This window comes from Watersipora subatra, chromosome 4, assembly GCF_963576615.1.
Source record: "Watersipora subatra chromosome 4, tzWatSuba1.1, whole genome shotgun sequence".
In the NCBI taxonomy this organism is placed as follows: domain Eukaryota; kingdom Metazoa; phylum Bryozoa; class Gymnolaemata; order Cheilostomatida; family Watersiporidae; genus Watersipora; species Watersipora subatra.
This window is the reverse complement of record NC_088711.1, coordinates 33,745,269-33,771,097: the sequence shown is the minus strand read 5'-3', so window position 1 is coordinate 33,771,097 and position 25,829 is coordinate 33,745,269. Positions and strand designations below refer to the sequence as shown.

The window sequence follows — 25,829 nt, the reverse complement described above, 5'->3', positions numbered from 1 at the left end:
CCTGTCGGGAGCTGCCTAACTCAAAGCTTGCCTTACATATTTTTGTCCGTTGCCAGTTCATGTAAAGCTTTGTGAGTGATGTATCTGGTATACTTCCTAACTTTCACCCTTCTTTTCTCTGGAAAGAACACAGATGCTGTCGATATTGATCAAGGTAAGCCAGATATTATTAGTATAATAGTAGATAATACTTATTTAGGGTTTATTTGTTATTTTGACAGTTTTTGGTATGAACTTATGAAAAAATTATGAATAAAACTTATGCTGATTGTCGAAGCTTCTTTAGCTCAAAAGTTTACAACAGGCCATTGGCTAATCTAACAAGGATGTGGGTTCTTTATAGGCAGCCTTTGTAGTCACCCTTTACCTAGTTACCCACTGCAATTAATGCCAGACTTCATAAGAGCTGAAAACTCAACAGTATTTCACGGCAAATTCTAACCAGGCTAGATCTATTATCATGGCTAGACAAGGCAAGCTCTAGCAATTGCGACAGTTAGCTGAGATATCTCTCTGTCGGTCTCTGCATCAAGTCTCTACGTCAAGTGCACAAAAGACTCTGTTTAAAGCTTTATGCAGACTAAAGAATTATATAGTTTTGTTTCTCGGAGACTATGATCCCTTGTCTCACTATTGGTAGGGTGGATACAAATACCACACCTTATTGAAAATACTAATGACTACATTAAATGTTGACTTGCAATAAAATTCACATTACAGTTATTTAATATCAAAAGATTCACCATGTCTTACTCTGTTGTGTTGAAGGTGCCAAATATGTGGAAGTGTGATTAAAAGCTCTTAAAAGCTCAAAAACGAAAAGCCGCCGTAGATTGGAATCTCTTTATGTCGATGACGCAACCATGAAATTTGGTTATTGTCTTGTCACGCGATGTTCTCACGCGAATTGAAAGGCCAATAAAAAGCTCAATATAAAACTTACCGTAGAACTAGTTTATGACAAACACTTTGGGTTTTACCGAAGACCCCGTATCAAATATTGATGCTCGCTAGTTTACAGTTTTGTTTCGATTTGGTCTAATCAGCAAGTCGTAATCTTATCATGTGACCCAATACTTCGCAAATAGTTTCTGCAGCACTTTTCGATTATCACAAGTGACCAACAGGCTCGTCATGATTATCAGACAATGATATGTACTCCTTCAAACTAGGGCAAAAAAATTAAACGAATTTTTACTGTAAGTTATAGGATATCGGTACTAAAAGTGACAGCATTACGATGACGATAAAACAGACGCGTAAGAACAATAGACATGGTTTAATTGAATGCGCGATGTATATTTCTTAAAATATTTTGACTAATAAGGTTGCATGAAAGTGTAAACAGAAACCATCTCTCACAATTACATCACCTTTGCGCCGTTTTGGAAAGAGAGTCCAAACTACGGCAGTCTTGTGTGGCTGCAATTTTTTGTTCGTTTTTGAGCTTTTAAGAGCTTGTAATCACCTTTCCACATATTTTGCACCTACAACACAACGGAGTAAGGCATGGTGAATCTTTTCATATCAAATAACTGTAATGTGAATTTTGTTGCAAGTCAACCTTTAAAAGCCATAGCCCGTGCAGATAGATTCGAAAAAAGACAATTTGCTAGAATAAGTTGTCTTGCCAGAGCAATGGCTGACTATTCTAATGAGACATTGATGACATCACTTCAATGCCGTTTCTTTTTTTTAATAGTTTTGCAAATATCAAGACAAATTCATAAAAGTGTAGGCGCAATGTTTACATTTGACACTATGCAAGCTGTAATTAGGGCTATTGTTTGCTATCAGCCTTCTTTCTGGACGGCGCTTGCTCGAGAGAGATGGAACCGCTGCATTCACTTACAGTAAAGTTCTCAGACAGAGAGGACTTAGAGGATGGAGAATACCATATTCCCTCTAAGGACGTCGACTGCAATATCACTTTCTATAGGTTAGTTACTCGAGTTGACTAGGTTAGGCACCTGAACTGAGAAATATGTTTGGCATTTGGACACTTGAAGGACAAAAGTTAGTGTTTGTTATAAAACTACAATATTCATTAGGTGGAAGCTGGAGAATCTGTGTTGTAGGAATGAGTACACAGATAGCCTGACCAGAAAGATATCAGTGAAGGCCCGAAATGATTATAGCGTTGAGAATCCGTTTACCTGTGGGACATCTGGGATAAGTTCTGATTGCATCACATCGAATGCCTATATTCAGGTTAGTGCTTGCGCGAACACAAATGTTCAGGTTGATGCAGGCTCTGCTGTTCTGATAGAAGTGACCCGCTTTCTTTTGTTTCAATGAAATATGAATTTATCAGTAGAACTGTTACACAAGCTAGTCAACTGTTTATTTTATAGTGAAAAATACCATAGCACAAGTGCAATTTGCGTCGACGTAAAATGTCGACGTTGTGCAAAATGTATGGCGTTTAATAATATACTCAATACTAAATGTTTTGAATAATTTTCTTTTTCTGTCTTTTTTTCTATGTATATACATTAGCAGAATACCCTGATCAATAACTGGTGTTAACTGATCAATAGCTGGTGTTAACTGATCAATAACTGGTGTTAACTGATCAATAGCTGGTGTTAACTGATCAATAAAAAAGTATTTGCACAAAAAATTTGTTTTTACTTAACATAATTTATACAACATTTACCATCATAATTTTAAAACTTTGTATCATGAGTGAAGTAGTTTGTGCAGTAGAAATAAATTAAGAAAAAACCTAAAACAAATGTAAAACAAATGTAAACAAATGAAATAATTAGCAAGTAATGGGTAAATAAAGTCTGTTTTGTTACAATGGTTACAATGAAAAGTGATATGACACTGATACAACTTAAACAAACTGATAAAACGAAATAAAAATCACGAATATGTTAAATAATGAAATATCGAAATTGAATTCATCAGTGAAACGTATGAGGGTTTGCTTGTCGAAACCGAGAGAGAATGTAAAAGTAATTCCTACTCAAAAATGTCCATAACAACATTTTTTAGCTTTACAATTTTTAGCAATTGCCCTTTGCAATAACTGAAAATTGAAGGTTGAAATTATGTCATTACAGTTGCATTGTAATGAACCATCTGAAATTAAAAAGGCACAATTGAAAATTACCAATAAAAAATGAACAATGGATTTCGAAATAGCTCTTAAAAAATTTCAAAAGAAGAACAAGCGCAAAAGGTAATATTAGTTCATAATAAAACATACATTACATATTTAGCTTTAATAGTGATAAGAATACTGAAGATAAGCTAAATAAGATAAAATGGCTTAGCCCTGTTGTTAGCTGTTTGTGTTTGTATATTTGCAATTGTGATCATCGCAAGTTTAATTCCAGTACGGTGTTGATTCTCTATTGCTAAATTAGCTGGGCACAGCGATGACAGTAAACAAGAGAACAGAAAAACATTGAGATTTACATATATAGCTTTGAGTATCTGTCGTTTGTTTGTCCGGTTATGGCGATGAAATCTAGGAACGCAAAATCTGCTCCATACAGAGATTGAACTCGAAGAGTTCTGCAGACAAACAAACTAACTACTACACTAGGCCATCTTTGCCGTACTATGGAACAATTGCGCACATACTTACATGTATGCAGCGCTTTTGAAAATACTATTGGTTACTACTAGCCCACTTGAAGATCATGATTGCATGAGAGACCGTGTAACGTAATGACGCGTAACATAATGATTATAATGGCTTTACACTGATGGACACTCTTATTATAATATAAATTTAAGTTACTAGTTTATGTAGCCTGTCTTGACAAACTGCTGTTTTTGCAGAGTCGTCCCCCATCGAGCGGGTGAAAAAAACAACAGCTTGTCACAAGACGCACTGCACCTGATGCCTCAGCTACACGGAAAGGGAGTTTTTCTCTTCCATTTATGTGGTTAAAGCATCAGACTGCTAAGGCCGGCACACTTTCGGCACATTAGCACGACTTGACCTCTTAACATTTTGTGGAATTAGCGATGGCAGTTGTATGAAAGAGATATTGTGAGCCACAGATCCCAAAATCAAACGGGCTTACTTCGACAATGTTTCAATATGCGAGTGTAGTTCTGGGCTATATAAGATTTGTATTTACATGTTGTATCTGCAAGGACATTGATAGAACAAGAGCTATTACTTCTTTATTGCAATAGCTCTTGTTCTGTCAACGTGTCCATAGCAGAAATCTTTTACAACTGAGCCTGTATCTATTTCAACATCTTTATATATGTGTGTAATATTAGAAGATCATTTAGACCAGCCTGTTCCATATTGCTCCTCATCATTGTTTTGATTCGCTTCAATGCAGAAAAATATCTCTCACTGCATCACTAGTGGCAGGCAAAACCAATACTAGATAAGTGAGCCTCTTTACTTCATAGCTAATTGCACTAAAGTGCAACTAGCTCTAATAATTAGTAGTTGGAAATTCCAAGTGAGTGAGCTTAGACTGCAATTCTTAGTTACTAAGCAGAAAATTACTAAAAAGAGCCGCACCAGAGAACACGGGCCTGCAACCATTACTACTAGTAGAGCCAGCTGACGATGTTCCTAACCATCCAGAATTTCCATCCAACGTGCAAGCCACATGTAAATACAAATTATATGTAGCCCAGAACTATACTCGCATATCGAATCATTGTTAAAGTAAGCTCGTTTGATTTTGGGATCTGTGGGTCACAATATCTCTCTCATACAACTACCATCGTTAATTCCACAAAATGTTAAGAGGTCAAGTCGTGCTAATGTGCCGAAAGTGTGCCGCCGGCCTTACAAGTCTGATGCTTCAACTGTATAGACGGAAGAGAACAATTCCCTTACAGTGCAGCTGATGCATCAGGTGCAGTGCGTCTTGTGACAAGCTGTTGTTTTGCTCGCCTGCTTGATGGGGGGAGAGGGGGGACAACTCCGCAAAAGCAACGATTTGTCAAGACAGGCTATAGTTTATGTTACTAGCTTAGGTTACTCAAATTCATTGGGCGAAGAAATTTTTTGTGCAAAAACATTTTTTATTACCCGTGCCACGCCTGGCATTAACTAGTGCATGTATAATGTATGTATCAATTTTAATATTAATAAACTAGCACCTTGAAACTCAGGGATGTGTGAGTCAATTACCACAAAGGCACAGCTATGAGAACTTGCGTTTAATCAAATTGTAGTGTATTCTACACATGATTTAAAATGCAAAAACGTCAGGAATAACACATTATGACTACGTGTAGATTTAAAAAATTGTTTCAATAAACAAAGATGTATCATTGATTTCATGTTTCAGTTTAAATAGACATACAGCCAATTAATTGAAGCCTGTATTAGCACACTTCTGAAAAAGGGACTGCCAACTGTCTGATCATGCCTTTATTTAGTTAACTTTCGCATAACGCGTTTACAACAGCAAATAATTTTAGCTGCTTCAACTCAGTTATGCCCAAGAAGTTCGTTCTCAATCCTTTCACCACATGAACTTCAGCATCCATATGCCTGTCTTTACTTTCCAAATGAACTATTACACTTCCAACCACTTTTAACTCACTACCATCAGCAGTTTCTAAAACTGTCGACGGTTTCTTTAACCGTAGGTTCAACTTATTGGCTGTTGCCTCGGTTAATATTGACACCTCAGCCCCAGTATCAAACGTAAACTCTACATTTACTCCATTAACTTCTAAATACTGCACCATTCCCTAGCCTAGTCATTGATCTTCACCATATTTATCTCTATAACCAGAGAATCTAACATTTCTGCCCTTACTATTATCCCGGTACCCTTCATCATACCGACTCGTCTCGTGCCTCTCCTTATACCTCTCCCCTCTGTTGGAAATATCTTCTCAGGTATATGCTGACTAACTGATTTATTTGCAATTCTACCAGAATATATATACACATAGGATGTAAAAACAATAGTTTGACAATAACAGATTAACCTGGGTTCAAGTAAGGTCAAGAAACCACATTGATGACTTGTGGCTCATGTAAACATTGACCTCATCTATGAGTCAGTTAATGTCCATTGAATTACTTCCTGTCCAACACTCCCACTTAATTCATATGGTCATAAAGATAAAACAAGCACAGATTTTAATACAATATTCAGTACATAATCATCACACAAAAAAAAGGATTTCCATGAGTAATACAAGTATATAATGATACATAAACAGAAATTTGACCTAAGTACATGCTTTCCCTACTTCTAGCATGATTTTCCTCCTCACACCTTTTATTACATTAAAACGGTTGTCGAAGTATCAAGTGTTTATGCATACAGAAAGAATTACTCTTTTATTAATTCCAAACTCGTGGCATCCTACACGGCTGATGTACCGCACACTATACCAAGCTTAGAGCGCAGAGCCTCAAATCGTTGCCGTGGCAATGGCTTTGTTAGTAGGTCAGCCAACATAACCTCTGTTGGGCAATAGGCTGTTGCAACAGCTTTCTTTGCTACCATCTCTCGAACGTAATGGTACTTAATTTCTATGTGCTTGATGTTTTTACTGCTTTTACCGTTTTTCGCGATTGCTGCTGCCGCAACATTATCAATATTAATTGTAGTGGGATTTGATTGCTTCACACCAAAATCAGAAAACAGTTGTCTAAGCCACACAGCTTCTTTTGTCGCTGAAAACAACGAAATATATTCTGATTCCGCAGTCGATAGCGCAACAGTCGACTGACGCTTGCTTAGCCAAACTGTGGGGGCTATCTGCGCAGGTAAACACAACTCCACTGGTTGAATGTCTATCTTCATTGTCCCCCCAACTAGCATCACAATATCCTACTACCTCAGGCCTCAGTCTGGAATACCTAAGCGTGTAGTTGCTAGTACCCTTCAAATAGCGAAATACACGTTTAGTAGCTGTGAGGTGTGTCTCTGTTGGGCAGCTATTGTACTTTGAAAGTGCTCCCACTGAATATGATATGTCAGGCCGGATACGACAGCTAAGTACAACAAACTGCCTATCATGGATTGATATAGAGTTTGATCCACTGGCTTGCTCCCATCATCCTTAACTAGCCTAACATCTACTGCTGCTGGTGTAGCTACTGGTTTACAAGCTTCCAGCCCAAATCTCTTCAAGATTTGCTCAATGTATGTTACTTGATTCAGGCATACAGCATTTTTATTTTGCACAACATTGATACCTAGTACATACTGCAGACTTCCCATGTCTTTCATTTTAAATCTAGCAGCTAGGGACTCTTTGACTGCACACATTTCGGATTCAGAACTGCTTGCAATAACCAAATCATCGACATACACTGCAATTATAGTTTTCTCAACATCATGCGCTCTGATGTATACACACTGATCTCCACCTGACTGACAAAAACCTTGCTGTTTTAAAAACTCATCTAAAACTGCATTCCAGCACCTAGGTGCTTGTTTCAACCCATATATGCTTTTCCGTAACTTACATACCAATTTTCAGAGCCCTTTTGACTAAACCCTTCCGGTTGCTTCATGTATATTTCTTCCTCAAGTCTGCCATTAAGGAAAGCGGTAACAACATCCATTTGGTGTATGAGCATGTTGTGGGAGGCAGCATGTGAAATCAGTGCTCGTAGAGAAGGAAAATTGACCACCGGGGCAAAGGTTTCCTCATAGTCGATGCCATACTTTTGCTCAAAACCCTTAGCTACTACTCTACCCTTAAACCTGTCTACCCTGCCTTCACTATCATATTTTATCTTAAAAACCCATTTACAGTCTATCACTTTACGCCCTTTTGGTAGCTCCACCAAATCCCAGGTTTCATTTTGAATTAATGACTTATACTCAGCATCAGCAGCTGCCTGCCATTCCTTAGACTGAGAACCTGAGATAGCTTCGGAATAACTGCGGGGTTCAATTATGTCACATGCTTTCAGAGCTACATAATCAGCACAAGCACTTGTGTACTCATCAATACCAAATCTCACAGGTGGCTTGTGAACACGAGTAGAACGACGCGGATTGCTCGTTGGATTTTTAGTGCCATTTTTAATTGGGTCTGGGCTTGCATCGACATCACATGACTGTGGTTGATCAGATAGATCAGTTTGACTGGGCAACCCTAACTTTGACTCATCAAACACAATGTCGCGACGCACCACTACTGTGTCAGTTGTGGGGTTGTACAGCCTATACCCCTTGCTTCTGACACTATATCCAATACAGATCATGCGCTCGGCTTTGACATCAAGTTTGCTTTTTAGCTGATTTGGAATATGGGCAAACGCGGCACATCCAAACACCCTAAGATGACTAATGTCAGGCCTGCGCTTGCACCACAGCTCATAAGGAGTTTTACTAGTAACCTTAGTGGGTAATCTATTTTTAATATAAGCAGCATTAGCGATGGCCTCTGCCCAGAAACGCTTTGGCAGCCTCGCTTGCTACTATAGCCCTAGCAGATTCGCACACGGTTCGGTTATAGCGCTCCGCTACCCCATTTTGCTCAGCCGAGTACCGCACAGTAAGCTGATGTAGAATGCCACAAGACGAGAGATAGTTTTCAAAATCTTTTCCAATATATTCGCCACCATTATCACTACGTAAAATCTTGATACTCTGGCCAGCCTGATTGCTAGCAAAAGCCTGAAATTCCTTGAACTTAGAAAGTACCTCAGATTTTTCACGCATGAAATAGAGGAAAGCATGTCTAATATAATCGTCAATAAAAGAAACAAAATACTGGCTACCACCGATGGATTTTGTTTTCATCGGGCCACACACATCAGTATGTACTATTTCTAGTCACCTACTAGACTTAACAACACCATCTTTAGGAAAAGGTTTCCTAGACATTTTTCCCAAAATACAGGGTTCACACACATCAATTTTGACAGTAGACAAATCAGCTCCTGTCACTAAGTCCCTAGCATTTGCCATGACAGATGCACTTGCATGCCCTAAGCGTTGATGCCATAACTCTGAAACTACAGAAGCATGTTCTTTATTTAAACATGTGTCTAGATAATAGAGTTTGTCAATCAAAGTTCCGGTGGCTCTGACCTTGCCACTCTTGTTCTTCAGCCAACAGCGAGAGTGGCCGAATTGCATGATAACACCATGAGATGCTGCTGAATGCACGGAGAACAGGCTCACCTTCATTGCAGGGACGAGGAGTACATCATGCATAGTATTTGGTTTAGACTTAGTACGACTTACCGCGGTGTAGACCTCCACCTTACCAATGCCGACTGCATCCAGCTGATGGCCGTCTCCAAGGCTTACCTTCCGAGGCTTTCCGAACTCAGTAAACTCTTTGAATATACTCCTGTTAAATGTCATGTGACTCGTGGCTCCAGAGTCGATGAGCCACTTGCATGTCTTATTGTCAGTAGCGTTAGTGTTTTGTATGGTGAATGCTGAGTCAGAGCTGCTCTCAGCTCGATTGTCTGCAGCGTGCTTTGCAACGTGTTTTTGTCGATGAGCGTAACCACCAACGTTCAATTTCAGTTCTGGGCAGTCCGATCTTAGATGATATAGACTCCCACATCTGTAGCACTTCCTGTCGTGGTTCTGCCGTTTGTTTTTGAGTTGCCTTCCCTTGTTGGCAAGATTGGCAGAGTCTGGTAATGACAACCTTGAGTTTCCAAATGATTTTTCGTCCTGACGTTGCGCTTCATTTAGTATTGCCTGTTGTACATACCCCATTGAAAGGCCGGTATCCACTCTAGCCTCCAGTGCTGTCACTAGTGTGGAAAAGTTTTCTGGAAGACTTCCCAGTAGAGTCACGATCTGATCTTCTTCAGATATTACAGCATTTACTGCTGCAAGCTTATCAGTTAATTCTTTCATAAACTTTAAATGCTGCTCCACAGAGGAGCGCTCTTTCATTAACGCTCGAAAGTATTGTTTTTTGAGGAATAGCTTGTTTGCTAAAGTATCCCGCACAAAATGTTTTTGTAGGATGTCCCACACTTCTTTTGGCTTATCACAGGTAGTGATTAAGTATAGCAGATCATCGCTTACCGAGAGCACCATCAGCGACATAGCCTGATTAGTCTTTTTCACAAAGGTTGCTTTGGCTGTTGCTTCTGTCGGTTCTTCAGCAGACCCATCCACTAATTCCCATAGCTCCTTAGCTATCAGCAGGTGTCTTAGTTTAAACTTCCATGTGCTGTAATTGTTCCTTGTCAGCTTGTCCAAACTTAACTTTTCTTCACCAGTCGCCATGCTTGATGCAGTTCAGTAATAAATAGTAAAGTAGTAAATTTAATAAGCCACTATGACTGGGCCCATAACCTGTTGGAAATATCTTCTCAGGTATATGCTGACTAACTGATTTATTTGCAATTCTACCAGAATATATATACACATAGGATGTAAAAACAATAGTTTGACAATAACAGATTAACCTGGGTTCAAGTAAGGTCAAGAAACCACATTGATGACTTGTGGCTCATGTAAACATTGACCTCATCTATGAGTCAGTTAATGTCCATTGAATTACTTCCTGTCCAACACCCTCAAGCCTATCTATACTATTGTCCCTGTATCTACTCAACTTGTCTCTCGTCTCGCAGGGGCTTTCTCGGCCCCTGTACCTCTCCCTACTAATATCTCTGCTGCCATATCGCTCATAGTTACTATCACGGCTACCTCCTGACCTCCTGCTGCTACCTCGCCTGTCATAACCTACATCTCTCCTATCCCTACAATGAGATACTTAAAGTACATGCATAGCATTATACCCACAGGTGTATTACGGGGCCCAGGAAGACCACCCAAATGTGCTCATTGACACTTATTGTGGTGCAACTCCTATAGGATACATGGAAACTCCAGCTGGCTACATGTCAGTCACCATACGCCTTGTTATTAAAGCAAGTGATGTGACAACTCCTTCATCAGTGGCCAATGAAACTTTGAGTACGGGAGATGTTTTGACAACAGAACACATAGACAATTCAAGTACACTAACTTTTACCGGAGGTTTGTAAATATGAATTTATTGGTATGATATAGGAAGTTGTAGCGAATTTAGAAGTATAACAACAAATGAGGTTAACAATTGATCATCAGTCCATAAATCACCTTTTGCATAGCACAAACCTCAACTGTTGATTTTTAAACAAAGTAATTTGTAAAATACCTTTGGAGTTATTCTTACCCTTCTTGAGAATTTCTAAAGGCTCAGAAAGTAGCTTGCAGGTAAATTTTGCAATTAGGCTAATACTAAAGGGCTAAAACCTGGTTACCATTAATCGCCATTCAGGCAAAAACCCATGAAACATGTATTTTAAGATGTGATGGAAATTAAGGTGCGTGGCTCAATGAAAATGTTTTGCTAGACTTGAAGCAATATGCTGATATTTAGGTAGAACTACTAAGTGTTCAGTGTGAACTAGTCAGTACTCTAGAAGGTTCTACCTACAAAGTGCTCAGTGTGAACTATAGGCAGTGCTCTAGAAGATTTTACCTACAAAGTATTCAATGTGAACTAAACAGTGCTCCAAAAGGGTCTACATGTATATATGAATTGTTCAGTGTGAACTGGGCAGTGCTCTAGAAGGTTCCACTTACAAAGTGTTCAGTGTGAACTAGGCAGTACTCTATATGACTCACGAATCTCATAAGAAACCAACTGATTGCTTTTTATGTGTACAACGAGTATATTAAATCTTGCTACCAGGGCACATCATAATAACCGTTATCAGTTTGTTTTGAATCAGTTGTCATCGAACTGCTCCTAAATATTCCTCTTAGTCAGATGATGATCTCATCAGCTCTCTACTCAGAAGATGCTGAACTCAATTTCTGGTTAAAGTTGTAGTAACAAAGACCAGAATCGCCAGTAGCAATAACGAAGGCTACAATCACCATTAGTGGTAACAAAGGCCAAAATCATCAGAATCGAATCGAGTGTTGTGCAGATTTTTATAGGCTAGATTCTAATCGCTATAACTGGACACAGGGCGTAATAATATATATTATATAAATATATTTCTCAAAGTTCGTGTGTTTGTCTTAAATCTGTCTATAGCTCTTAAAATCTTGGAATTAATATTCCGTACCAAAGAGGACTCGATCTCAGACCATACCGTTCACCAGTCTGACGCCTTAACCACAAGACTACAGAAGTCGAATTGCTAGCCTGCCAATATAAGTCATTATATCAGAGCAAAACCTAACTGCTCACATTATTAAACTTGCTAATAGCAAAAATCTCACTACTAATTGTTTACAAGACAAAAAACTTTTCTCATTATATGTAGTTTGAAAGTTAAAATGGCAAATGTTGTTATATGTTAAATACAAATCAATTTTCTGTCCAAATACTCTTCTATTACACGTGCAACGCCGGGTGGCACAGCTAGTATATATATATATATATATATATATATATATATATAATATATATATAATATATATATACAGTATATATATACAGTATATATATATTGTATATATATATATATACAATATATATATGAAGTTTATTAAAAACTACAGGTTAAAATCATTACCTGTAAAATTATTATTAAAATTATTAATCCTAGCAAATCGGAGATAGGCATAATGAGTAAACAAATCACGGATCGCATCAACCAGGAAATACTCAACCAACTGAATTTAAATATGTGGAAAAATACAACTTCAGTGCTAACCTGGTTTAAAAACATCACTAACAAATCCCAGCACTCTTTCATTGTATTTGATGTTGTTGAATTTTACCCCTTAATAACGGAAGATCTACTTAACAAAGCTTTAACGTTTGCGTCTAAATACACAAATATATCTGACTTGGACAAGCGTGTAATACACCACGCAAAGAAATCTATACTCTACAGCGCTAATGAACCATGGGGTAAGAGATCAACTGCAAACTTGTATGACATAACAATGGGCTCTTATGACGGAGCAGAAAGCTGCCAACTTGTCGGAATCTTCATGCTACACCTTATCACTGAGAAGGCAAAAACTTTGGCTTATATCGAGATGATGGTCTAGGACTACTGAAAGATACTGCACGAAACATTGAGCGCACTAAAAAAGAACTGTGTGAAATCTTCCGTAAACACAGCTTACGTATCACCATCGAAGCAAATAAGAAAGTAGTAAACTTCTTAGACGTAACTTTGAATCTTAACAACAACAGCTTCAAACCGTATAGTAAACCTAACAACACAACCACATATGTACACAAAGACTCAAATCATCCACCATCAATCATAAGAAACATACCTGAATCCATCGACAATAGACTCACCAACATTTCGTCAAACAAGCAACTCTTCAAGGAAACAAAAGCCCCATTTCAAAATGCACTTTCTAACAGTAAGTACAACTTTTCTTTAAAATACCAGAGCAACAACCCCAACAAAGAAACCAGTCAACACAGAATCAGGAAACGCCAAACAATATGGTACAACCCCCCATACAACAAAGCTGTTAACACCAAGATCGGTAAACAATTTTTCCAGATCCCGGAGAGTGAATTTCCACCAGAACACAAATTACCCAAAGTCTTCAACAAAAACTCCGTAAAACTAAGTTATAGCTGTACTTCAAACATCAACCACATAATTAGCGGGCACAATAAACAAGCACTATCGCAACCAACCAACATCGACAAAAAATGCAACTGCAAAAATCGGGAAAATTGCCCTCTAAATGGAGAATGCCTTTCAAACTGCATAGTATATCAGGCAACCGTAGAGTCTAAAGAACGTGATGCGCAAGAGACACAAACATATGTAGGCCTCACCGAAACAACTTTTAAAACAAGACTAGCCAACCACAAAACATCCTTTAAATATCCTACTAAAAGGCTACAAACAGAATTGCGTAAATACATATGGGACTTAAAAGACAAGAACATTCGCTATAATATAACCTGGAAGATCATCAAAAGAGCGCGGTCTTACAACACATCAACAAAATCTTGCCAGTTATGTCTATGGGAAAAGTACTTCATCATATTCGAACCGAAGTTAGCCAGCCTTAACACTAGAAGTGAGCTGATATCCACATGCCGGCATGCCAGAAAACACCTAATTAGCTCAAAAACATAATTTGACTACATAATTTGCTGTATACTATAATATATATATCACACAATAGTATTAAGCCCTTAGCTTTATTAAGTAATTTTATAGCTTGTACATTATACATTTTAGTCATTCTACCTGAAGATTGCAACACGATTGCATGAAACTAATAGTAGTAATGATTTTAACCTGTAGTTTTTAATAAACTTTTTAATAAACTTCATACACAGCTCTAATTGACTCGATTATTGAGCACTTTACTTTACAATGTAAACCACATATACTACAATATATATATATATATATATATATATACATTTTATATATATACAATATATATATATTTTATAAATATATATATATATATTGTATAAAATTGTTTCCTCACCCCGGTTAACCCGTATGGGTGGTAGTTTCTGCTCTAACTCGGGTCTCCTACCAAAGACCTGGAAGTTTGAGCACTCGCCTCAAGATCTTAGCTGTTCCCAATAGCGCACTTTTCTGCAACTCACCTGAGTTGATTGCTGTTGGTATCTGGGCAAGTCACATTTTATGTGCCGGTGTTATTGCACCTAGTGCCCCAATGACTACTGAGATTACAGTTGTTCATACATCCAAGCATTTTTCAATCTCTTCTCTAACACGATTGCATGAAACTAATAGTAGTAATGATTTTAACCTGTAGTTTTTAATAAACTTTTTAATAAACTTCATACACAGCTCTAATTGACTCGATTATTGACTCGATTATTGACTCGATTATTGCGAATCAATGGGAGATATTAAATATCTCCCTCTTGGAGAGGAGATTGAAAAATGCTGGGATGTAAAAACAACTGTAATCCCAGTAGTCATTGGAGCACTGGGTGCAATAACACCGGCACATAAAATGTGACTTGCCCAGATACCAACAGCAATCAACTCAGGTGAGTTGCAGAGAAATTTTCTCTACTTTTTCTTTTTCTTTGCTGGCTATATTGTAGTCATTGGGTACTGCTATATCTATTATAGTAGCTCTCTTGTTCTCCTTGTCCACCACCACTATATCTGGTTGGTTTGCCAAGACATGCTTGTTAGTCCGGATGTAGAAGTCCCAGAGGATCTTAGCGCGGTCATTTTCATTGACCTTACCAGGAGCTTCCCACCAGTGTTGTGGTTTATTAAGGCCATACTCGTCACATAGACTTCTATACACAACACCTGCGACATGATTATGCCGCTCAGTGTATGCGTTTCCTGCTAGCTGCTTGCATCCACTGATGATGTGTTAGATGGTCTCAGGTGCATCTTTGCACAGTCTGCATCTAGGATCGTCTCTAGTGTGATAGATTTTTGTCTGGAGTTGCCTTGTTGGGAGCACTTGCTCCTGGGCTGCCATGATTAGCGACTCTGTATTGGCCGTTAGGTTTCCTTTGTTCAGCCACATATATGTCTGGTGAAGATCGCCAACCTTAGATATTTGTCGGTAGTAAGCACCATGAAGAGGTTCCGTGTGCCAGTCAATTTCCTCATCATCAGGGCGAAGGTCCATTGTAAGAGCAGCCAATTGAAATTCAGCTAGCAACTTATCTGAAGTAGCCATGCATAGACTTTGATGCTTTGTTCTTCCGCTTTCACTGTCTGCTGAACACTTTTAAGTCTCTACCGCCATCTTTCCTATTGAGATACAATCTAGTAGTATCAGATTTCGGGTGGAGTGCTCCAGGCATGGTCAGCAGTTTATGAGTTGCTATATCTGTTTCCTTGATGGCTTTCTCAGCCCAATTTATTATGCCTGCTGGATATCATATTACTGGCAGTGCGTAGGTATTTATTGCCATGACTTTGTTCTTGGTATTGAGCTGACTCCGTAAGACCTGCCGAAGGCATTTCTTGTATTCAGTAATGGTTTTGTGACGTACTTCGGCTTCATGGTTGATGTTGCTTTGCATAATCCCCAAGTACTTGTACCCTTCTTCCATATCTTTGATGGTACCATTTGGCATTCTTAGGCCATCTGTGAGCATAGAATGGTCTTTCTTAAGAATTAGCCTTCCACATTTCTCAATACCAAAGGTCATTCCGATGTCCTTGCTGTTTACCTGAGTGAGGTGTATTAGCGAATCAATGTCCCTTTCTTTGTTAGCGTACAGCTTGATGTCATCCATGTAGAAGAGGTGGTTCATCTTGGTGCCACTCTTAAACTGGTACCCATATTGAGTCTTCTCCAGCATATTGCTTAGAGAGTTTAGGCATATGCAGAAGAGCAGCGGTGATAAGGAGTCACCTTGATAGATGCCTCGCTTAATTTTTACGTTCGCCAGATTTTTGCCATTAGCCTCCAGTTTCGCCTTCCATTTGGTCATTGACATCTTGATGAATGCCACAAGAGCAGGGTGAACATTGTACATACTGAGGCACTCAAGTATCCAACTATGGGGAACTGAGTCATAGGCCTTTTTGTGGTCGATCCAAGCCATGGCAAGATTGGTTTGCCTTCTCCTGCTGTCTTGACTGACCGTCCGATCCACCAGTAACTGATGTTTGGCTCCTTGGGTGTTGCGCCCAATTCCTATCTGAGCACTGGTCATATAGTGACTCATGTGCTCTTCCAGTTTGTCTGCAACTATTCCTGAAAGCAGTTTCCAGGTGGTGGGCAAGCACGTTATTGGTCGATAGTTCTTGGGAATCGGCCCCTGCTTTGGATCTTTTATCAGAAGTACAGTTCGTCCTTTGGTCAGCCATTCCGGGTGGTCGCCTTCTTCTATTAGGCATTCCATCTGTTTAGCCATTCTCTTGTGAAGTGATTTCAATTTCTTCAACCAGAAGGCTTGAATCATGTCATGGCCACGTGCTGCACAGTTCTTCATACGCTGCACTCTGCCCTTGATGTCCACTTCGCTGATGGTGAGTCCTTGCTGAGCCACAGTGTGTTGGTGGCTCTCTTTAAGCCTCTTCAGCCAATTTGCAGTGGTGTTATGAGTAGTCTCTTTCTCCCAGATGTCCTTCCAGAACTTTGAGGTGCTGGATCGGGGAGGATCTGACATTGGCCTCTGCAGTTCACCTTTGAACTGAGAATACACTTTAGATGGATTATTGATGAACAGTTTGTTCATTCTCTTGTTATCCTGCTCTTTGGTGTACCGCTTCAGTCGTGCCAAGAGTGCTACTAGCTGCTGTTTGGCAGATTCTAGAGCTTCTATTGTGGCTTTCCTTTTTGGACGCTCCAAACTGTGGTTAGATCTCTCACTGAGCCTACTAACTTTCTTGCGCAAGTCCTTGATCGTATTTTGTAGCCTCAGCTGCCAAGATGGAATGGCTTGAAGCCTTTTTGATAGTGGTTTTTTGACCCATCTCCTCCAAGACGACGGTTGCCGTACTGTAGATTAAGGCATTAGTCTCACTGATCGATCCAGTTGAGATCAACTCCAGTGCCAAGTTAATGTCTTCTAACAGCTTCTTGGGTATGGTCTTGCTAACTCTCCGCAGTGTTACCCTGCTTCCATAATCATTAGCAGCTGGTATCTTGTTGATGATATTTACCGCAAGCTCCTTCACCCTTAGGTCAAGGTCAAATTGCATGTCTTTTTCAACTTGTGAGTCAACACAAGATCGTGTATGTGTGACGGTGTGTGATGAAATGCACTCCTCGTTGTTGAGGTTATTTGGGTGAACTGTTCCCTAATTTCATCTACCTCAAGTTCTGATATGAGGTGCCGCATGATTATGTTACTCCTCTGAGCTACAAGTTGCTTAGTGGTTAGTGGCAATTCAGGGTGCATGTTTATCCACAGTTGACGCATCCTTCCCATATAGCCCCACTTTTGAGGTTCACTCATAAAGTAGCACTACATGAGATCCGTGTTATCAATCCGAGTCCATTTCATCCGTTTTGAACCAGTAGCCCATTTTCCACTGCCTTGTCCTGGTTCAGCTACAGGCAGCGCCGACCTTGTTGGACCGGGCGACATCCGAGCTGGCATGGCTTTGGTTATTGCACTCATTATAGAAGTTGTAGACATTATACAAGCAAGGGTCTTGTTTAAGGACCGCCAGAAGTGTGCAGTTGTTGGGGTTTGAACCTAGGACCTAATGATCACTGTCCCGACACCTTACCAACTGCACTTTCCGTCCTGTATATATATATATATATATATATATATATACCCATATTTCCGAGTTAGGAGTTGAATAAATATATACCAGTTAGGAGGTTTCGGAATATAAGGGATTAGGAGTTAACGCAAATATATATGGGTAAGCCTCTTATATGGTCTAATTTATCTACATTGTAGATATATATATATTTATTCACCTCCTAATTATTATATATTTTTATGGAAATTTTAGGAGAATATGGTATCATACAATATATATTCATTGCCTTATCATACTTTGTATATATGCATACTAGAAAAACTATCAAAACTTGGAGAATGTCTAGATGGTTGTCGTAAATTACATATCAATTTGAAGGTAAAATAATTCATAACTCAATGAGTAAGCAAAAATAATGATTACCAGTTAGCAGATTGCTACAAAATACACATAAATTAGAATGTTACCATTGTAACTTATGTAATAGTTACAATGGAAACATTACATAGCATGGCATAGCTTACATACCCTTTGGTAAGATGCCATAACTTATATCATTAAGGAGTTTGCTATAACTTGTTTCTTTTAGAGGCTGCTCGGATTTACATATAATAAAGTATGTTGCTATAACTTATAGATCACTTGATAAATTGCTATAATTTGAATTTCACATAGTTGGTAGCAATTATCTATATATCAGTGAGGAGGCTGCTATAAGTTATATATTATTTAGGAGGCTGCTGCTATTTATAAATTGTTTTGGAGGTTGCTATAACTTACATATCATTGCAGAGGCTGCTATGAGTTACATATAATTTAGGATGTTGCTATCACTTATAGATCACCTAAGACCTTGCTATAATTTGAATTTCCCATAATTGATAGCTATTATTTATATATCAGTTAGGAGGCTGCTATGGATTATATATTAATTAGGAGGCTGCTGATATTTATATATCATTTAGGAGGTTGCTATTACTTACATATCATTGCAGAGGCTGCTATGAGTTATATATAATTTAGGATGTTGCTATCACTTATAGATCACCTAAGACCTTTCTATAATTTGAATTTTCCATAGTTGATAGCTATTATTTATATATCAGTTAGGAGGCTGCTATGGATTATATACTAATTAGGAGGCTGCTGATATTTCTATATCATTTAGGAGGTTGCTATAACTTACATATCATTGCAGAGGCTGCTATGAGTTACATATAATTTAGGATGTTGCTATCATTTATAGATCACCTAAGACCTTGCTATAATTTGAATTTTCCATAGTTGATAGCTATTATTTATATATCAGTTAGGAGGCTGCTATGGATTATATATTAATTAGGAGGCTGCTGATATTTATATATCATTTAGGAGGTTGCTATAACTTACATATCATTGCAGAGGCTGCTATGAGTTACATATAATTTAGGATGATGCTATCACTTATAAATCACCTAAGACCTTGCTATATTTTAAATTTCCCATAGTTGATAGCTATTATTTATATATCAGTTAGGAGGCTGCTATGGATTATATATTAATTAGGAGGCTGCTGATATTTATATATCATTTAGGAGGTTGCTATAACTTACATATCATTGCAGAGGCTGCTATGAGTTTCATATAATTTAGGATGATGCTATCACTTATAGATCACCTAAGACATTGCTATATTTTGAATTTTCCATCGTTGATAGCTATTATTTATATATCAGTTAGGAGACTGCTATGAATTATATATTAATTAGGAGGCTGCTGATATTTATATATCATTTAGGAGGTTGCTATAACTTACATATCATTGCAGAGGCTGCTATGGGTTACATATAATTTAGGATGTTGCTATCACTTATAGATCACCTAAGACCTTGCTATAATTTGTATTTCCCATAGTTGATAGCTAGTATTTATATATCATTTAGTAGGCTGCAATGAATTATATATAAATTAGGAGGCTGCTGCTATTTTTACATCATTTAGGAGGTTGCTATAACTTACATATCATTGCAGAGGTTGCTATGAGTTACATAGAATTTAGGATGCTGCTATGACTTATAGACCACATAAGAGTTTACTATAATTTGAATTTCTTATAGTTGGTAGCTACTATTTATATATCAGTTAGGAGGCTGCAATGAATTATATATTAATTAGGAGGCTGCTGCTATTTATATATCATTTAAGAGGTTTCTATAACTTACATATCATTGCAGAGGCTGCTAAGGGTTACATATAATTTAGGATGCTGCTATCACTTATAGATCGCCTGAGAGTTTGCTATAATTTGAATTTCATCTAGTTGGTAGCTACAGTACTATTTATATATCAGTTAGGAGACTGCTATGAATAATATATTAACTAGGTGGCTGCTGCTATTTATATATCATTTAGGAGGTTGCTATAACTTACATATCATTGCAGTGGTTGCTATGGGTTACATAGAATTTAGGATGTTGCTATGACTTATAGATCACAAAAGAGTTTACTATAATTTGAATTTCATATAGTTGGTAGCTACTATTTATATATCAGTTAGGAGGCTGCAATGAATTATATAGTAATTAGGAAGCTGCTGTTATTTATATATCATTTAGGAGGTTGCTATAACTTACATATCAATGCAGAGGTGCCATGGCTTACACATAATTTGGGATGTTGCTATCACTTATAGATCAACTAAGAGTCTGCTATAATCTGTACAATAAAACAAAAATCTGTATAAAACAACAATAATTGTTGTTAGAACTTACATATTGTATAGTATGTTAAACTTTAACGTAGGAATCAATCATTTTGTATTTAAAGCAACAACAGCCACCATGCTTGATACTAAAAAATTCAACTAGTCAAGTACCATAGAATGGTCGTTGCTTAGTCACCAAACGGAGTAAATTTATTCAGACGTCAAGTTTAATGCGATATTACAAAAGCCTCAACAACAAGAAGACCCTGTTGCCAGTTTAATTTTGCCGCTTCTTGAGTAAGTTGTGGGCTCGGGCATAAGTCATCATTATAATTTTCAAACACCAATTTCTTTTAACAGTATACAGCTCTGGCATTTTTGGTAGTTTGCCTCAATCTTCCGATCATGGCTTTTTGAACTCTCAATTTTCTTTTAGGCTGCATAACTTTCTGCTCACTAAAATAAACGAATAATTTAACTCAATATTTATAAATATGGTCTATGTTATAGTTTCTTATTCGGTCACATATCGCTGCTGCACTGCATACAAAAACTTTAAAAAATTAATTGGTAACAATGCATGGACGCAACTCAGTTACTGTGATTGCTAAAATGAAACACACACATCTTTGCTTGCTGTGCATATTATCTACAGTAATAATATGAATTACTTGCACAACATACTTAGTTACTCAATCTAACATACAATAACAGCAATGTCTTTCTATTCATCTTAAGCCACTCTTAGAACGTTAAGTAAAAACATTTCCCCATTCGGGAATGGAGTGTCAGGTTGCAAAACCTGCGCAATACCACAGCACCATAAATTGGGTAGATTCCAAACAAGCCCATTGTGCCTATGTAGAACCCAGGGAAAAACTTAATGTCACATAGAGAGCCAATAAAAATACAATAACATTCTATCTTGAGGGCATTTTCGCTTTTCAAAACTTCTTTCTTACTGCAATTTATTGTTAGCAATGATCAGTCGGGCTGGACCCAGCACAGTACCAAATTTCTTCTAACTTTAGATATCTTGACTTTGGGTGGTTCTATTGATCAATAGTAATACTGAGTGCTATTATCCACATTTTACCAGTAATAATAATGCCCTGAACTGTCAAGAAATTGATAGAACATTCTACTCAGACACATTCACTTAAATTTGGAAAATGACCCAAAAAGATATATTTCTCATTGTGTAGTGAATTTCTGATTGTTTTTAGTCAAGCACAGCGTTCTAAGTAATCTTTTGGGCTTGTCGGTTTGACAGTAAGTTGTCAGTAGACTGGCTGCTGCGGCATATTTCCTTATATTTGGTTTTTCTTTAAAAGAATTATTATAATTTATCTTAGAGCTTGTTTCTTGAATAATACATAATAGTGTACAGTGCAGTACAACAGATAATATCTATTGTCGGTATTGTATTATCTATCATAGTCATTGTTTTATGCACATTTTCTGTACATAAAATAATAGCTAAGACTGCTTGATACAAAATAACTATACAGGTGCATTACTGCGAGTTGGCCACTTTTAGTCTTCAAAAAGAGCACATTTATTGACAAATACAACGCAATGATAATAAGAAGGTTCAACAACATAAAAAATTCAGCTGGCATTTTTTCTCGCAGCCTTCTTTAGCAAGTTGTTGGCTCGAGCCCGAATCACTATAACACTTCTGTTAGGCAGCGTTGAGTGTATAGCATCCAACACTGATCTTGTTGGCAGTTTGCCTGATTTTTCAGTCCAGTGCTTGTCAAATTCTGCTATTTCCTCTGCACTTTACCGTTTTCTGCTGACTGAAATAGTAAATAATGTGAATTATCATTTATAAAAATCTGATAAGCTATGGCTTTGATGAATCACATATCATTGCTCAGTTCCATTCAAAAGTTAAATTAGTCTTAAATTAAAAGTTAATTAGGCTAATACTTGACCTATGGGGTCAACCACTGTGGTTAAACACGCATTGTTCAGGTGTTCATTGAAACCACTAATGCCTAGATTGCTCTAGATACCTAAATGCCTCTGACTAGGAGAGCTATGTTTTGTAACCTGACAGCAGCAGAACACAAAAACTAGTGTCAGCATTTATGTAGGCAACGAATTTGACTGAAATACTTGAAAAGTTAGACACCTTTATTTTTTCTACTGCATTTGAGCTACAGCAAAATAATCACGCTTGTTTCCCTAGTACATTGTGTTAGTTTAAAGCCACTTATCATAGCATCACCCACATTTAATCTGATGTCTGAAAATCACTCTTCGGTGTTGATAATCCATGTATGTCACTCTGCACTTATTTAAAATCAATGCATTTTTGATTAGATGCTACTACACAAAGAGAAATATACCCTTGGGTTCTTTTTTTAAATTCATGCATTAGTGATTTGCAAATATATGAAAGCAGAGCCTTATTTAAAACTAAAATCTTTTTGCGTCGATATTTGCAAAGTTATGCTTGCTATTTTAGCCTTGACCCAAAACTCCAATATTATAACATTCTGAAATACAGCTAAATTGACATAAGGTAGAATCTTAATTTGAAGGCCATGTTCATTTGAGTGCTACTCTAGAAAACTACTCTTGAAAACTAGAGTGTCACCCTTTAATTGACAACCACATCCAGCTGACTGCGACTTCAACATTCTTTGATCTTTGGATCCGATTTTGGACAGGATGGATAGAAAAATGTTGACAAATTTTTACTAACAATGACTCAGTTACAACAATAGCAATTAATACTTTTGTCAATGCATATTGAAGCGAGTTTTCTAACTTCTAAGCTTTACAGTGTTTTCGTTGAAGCTTTGAAAGCAGCACCGTGGAAATAATTAATAACTCTATCAGGCTGATAATAATTTTATTGTTTAAGCGGCCTTGATAGTTCGGCATATATGAAAAACCCGTTTAGCAAATATGATGAAATCTGTACTACTATTTGAGGCTAAAATTTCTTGCACATGCTACAGCATTAGAATAAGCAGTTAACGATGGCATTTTGCAAGCTCAACGCCCAGTGTATATGTTATCACTGGATCACAGCTTAGTTTGTGTGTTATATAGTTTTTATGTGTTTTTTTCAAAAGAAGTAACGTTCACTTGAACGGTGGCGTTCTATCTTTAACCGTCATCTATTATAGTACAGGTCTAGTAGAGGGGCGTTTAAATGAATGGGGATTCAATTAGAGATTACATAATATTTTATTAACCCTTTCACCGCTGCATGCGCATTTAGGTGAAATCAATGGACGACCGGCCTATGTGCATGTTGCGAATTTCCTGGCAATTGCGTAGTAACTTAATTTTATTATTCGTTGACAACATAACTAACAGTCTTTAAGACTTTTTATGGTATTGACAGTGTTGTCCAAAGGTTTTCCTGTAAAATTACCCTAAACTCACAAAGCAATTTTAAATTTTTGTTTAGGACTTTTCAACATAAAAAGAAACATTTGTTCTTTCTGATTTTCGAAATATTTAGTGCTATTATAGCTTTCGCAAGTACATCCAGAATTGAAAACAGATAATTACTTATGTTGATAACAATATTGATGATTGTTGATGACTGACGGATTAAGATTTTAGTGATTACACATATAATTAAAGTAGCAGCTCCAATAGTGACTCCAATGGTGGTCAAAGTAATAGTTTCGTAAGAGTAAGGAACATGGTAGAGCATTGTTTTTCGAGATTCGAAGGGATCGTAGCTTCACATAGCATTAGCAATGCACAAAGTAGGAATGCATTAAGTTTTTTGAATAGTACTATTTTTTAACGTGTTGGAAAAATAAAATCTATAACAAAAAGGTTTTAGATAGAGTTGAAGCTAATATAGATTGAACATATATTATGAAGCACAATCGACAATTTTTGCCACTATAATTGGAAGGGTTAAAAAATGCAGTGCCATGGCATTCAAACATAGATTTTATAGTAATATTATTTCTTATAAATTTTTTGAAATAAAACTTTTATTAATGTGGCACGCTCTTGTGGAAATTAACCGTTAATCAGCAACATACCCCCCTTCAAGAAAGCGTCCAGCTGTGCTTCGTACCATTTTCCATCTGGTGGATATAGTGCTTGGATGCGGTGACCAGGTTTCTACCAAAATAAGCAAAACAATTTTAATAGCCCAAACAGATGTTATGCAGATTTAAAATTGATGCAAAAGATGCCTGATGTTTTTAGGTTTTTCAGCAAATCCGTGTCCCTACCTCCCATTACTAAAATTCTATGAAGCAGTAATATTTTATCTCTTGCGATATTCTTCTACAAAATTGAAACATAGATTTTAAAGCTTCAACGATTTAAAGGATTTCATTTACTCCAGTCACTTACTTATGACTCAGCCTCTAGTTTAAATCAGTATCAAATTACGACTAAAATGCATCAACTTGTTAATTACAACGAAAATAATACATTATCATAACTTTATACTGCCCTAAGCGAGCAAAACGCCCTATCTGAAAAGTTTTTCAAAATTCACTTTTTTGTGCTTATATGTAATTTAGGTTGAGATCTAACATGTCTCGAAATTTCATATATCTGAGACCACCAGAAATAGCACTTTTCACAATGTGCAAAATGCCCTATCCACATTTACCACACATAAAGTGGCAATCAAAGCTCTCTATCTGCAGATACAGCGTTTTGATTGGCCTGAACATACACAAAGTTGGACATTATGAGCAGCATTATGTAATCAAAGACTATATAAACAAAGGGAAGCGAAACTGAAGCATATATATTTGGTTGTTTTAAGGCAGCTCATACAAGCTAGTGCACTTCTAAGTGCTCATCTTATTGCTATACTTTTTTATCATAATATATTTATTATGACAGGACGATATCTAAGTGACAAAAGTCTCGATTTAAAGATCCGACTCAGAGATTTGATGACAAATTTGTTTTAATTACATGTCCATTGGAAGGATTTGCTTTTTTAAAATACTGACATTTTTGCACTCAGTTGTTTGCTTTAAATTATTTTCAATAAAAGCGTTTGATCTTTTTTAAACTACTATTTTACTTACTCCTTTCATTTCATGACATCAGGTTTGAAGG

The 25,829-nt window shown here is 37.2% G+C and overlaps 1 protein-coding gene across 1 annotated transcript in view; it reads left to right on the top strand.

Moving 5' to 3' along the window:
* Positions 1-78: 78 nt before the first annotated feature.
* LOC137394170 (uncharacterized) overlaps positions 79-25,829 on the top strand; it is a 42,760-nt gene continuing 17,009 nt past the window's right edge. Inside the window, exons 1-4 of the mRNA XM_068080888.1 lie at positions 79-154; positions 1,798-1,939; positions 2,079-2,211; positions 10,703-10,937. Coding sequence (XP_067936989.1) covers positions 79-154; positions 1,798-1,939; positions 2,079-2,211; positions 10,703-10,937 — 586 coding nt within the window. The remainder of the gene's footprint in view (positions 155-1,797; positions 1,940-2,078; positions 2,212-10,702; positions 10,938-25,829) is intronic.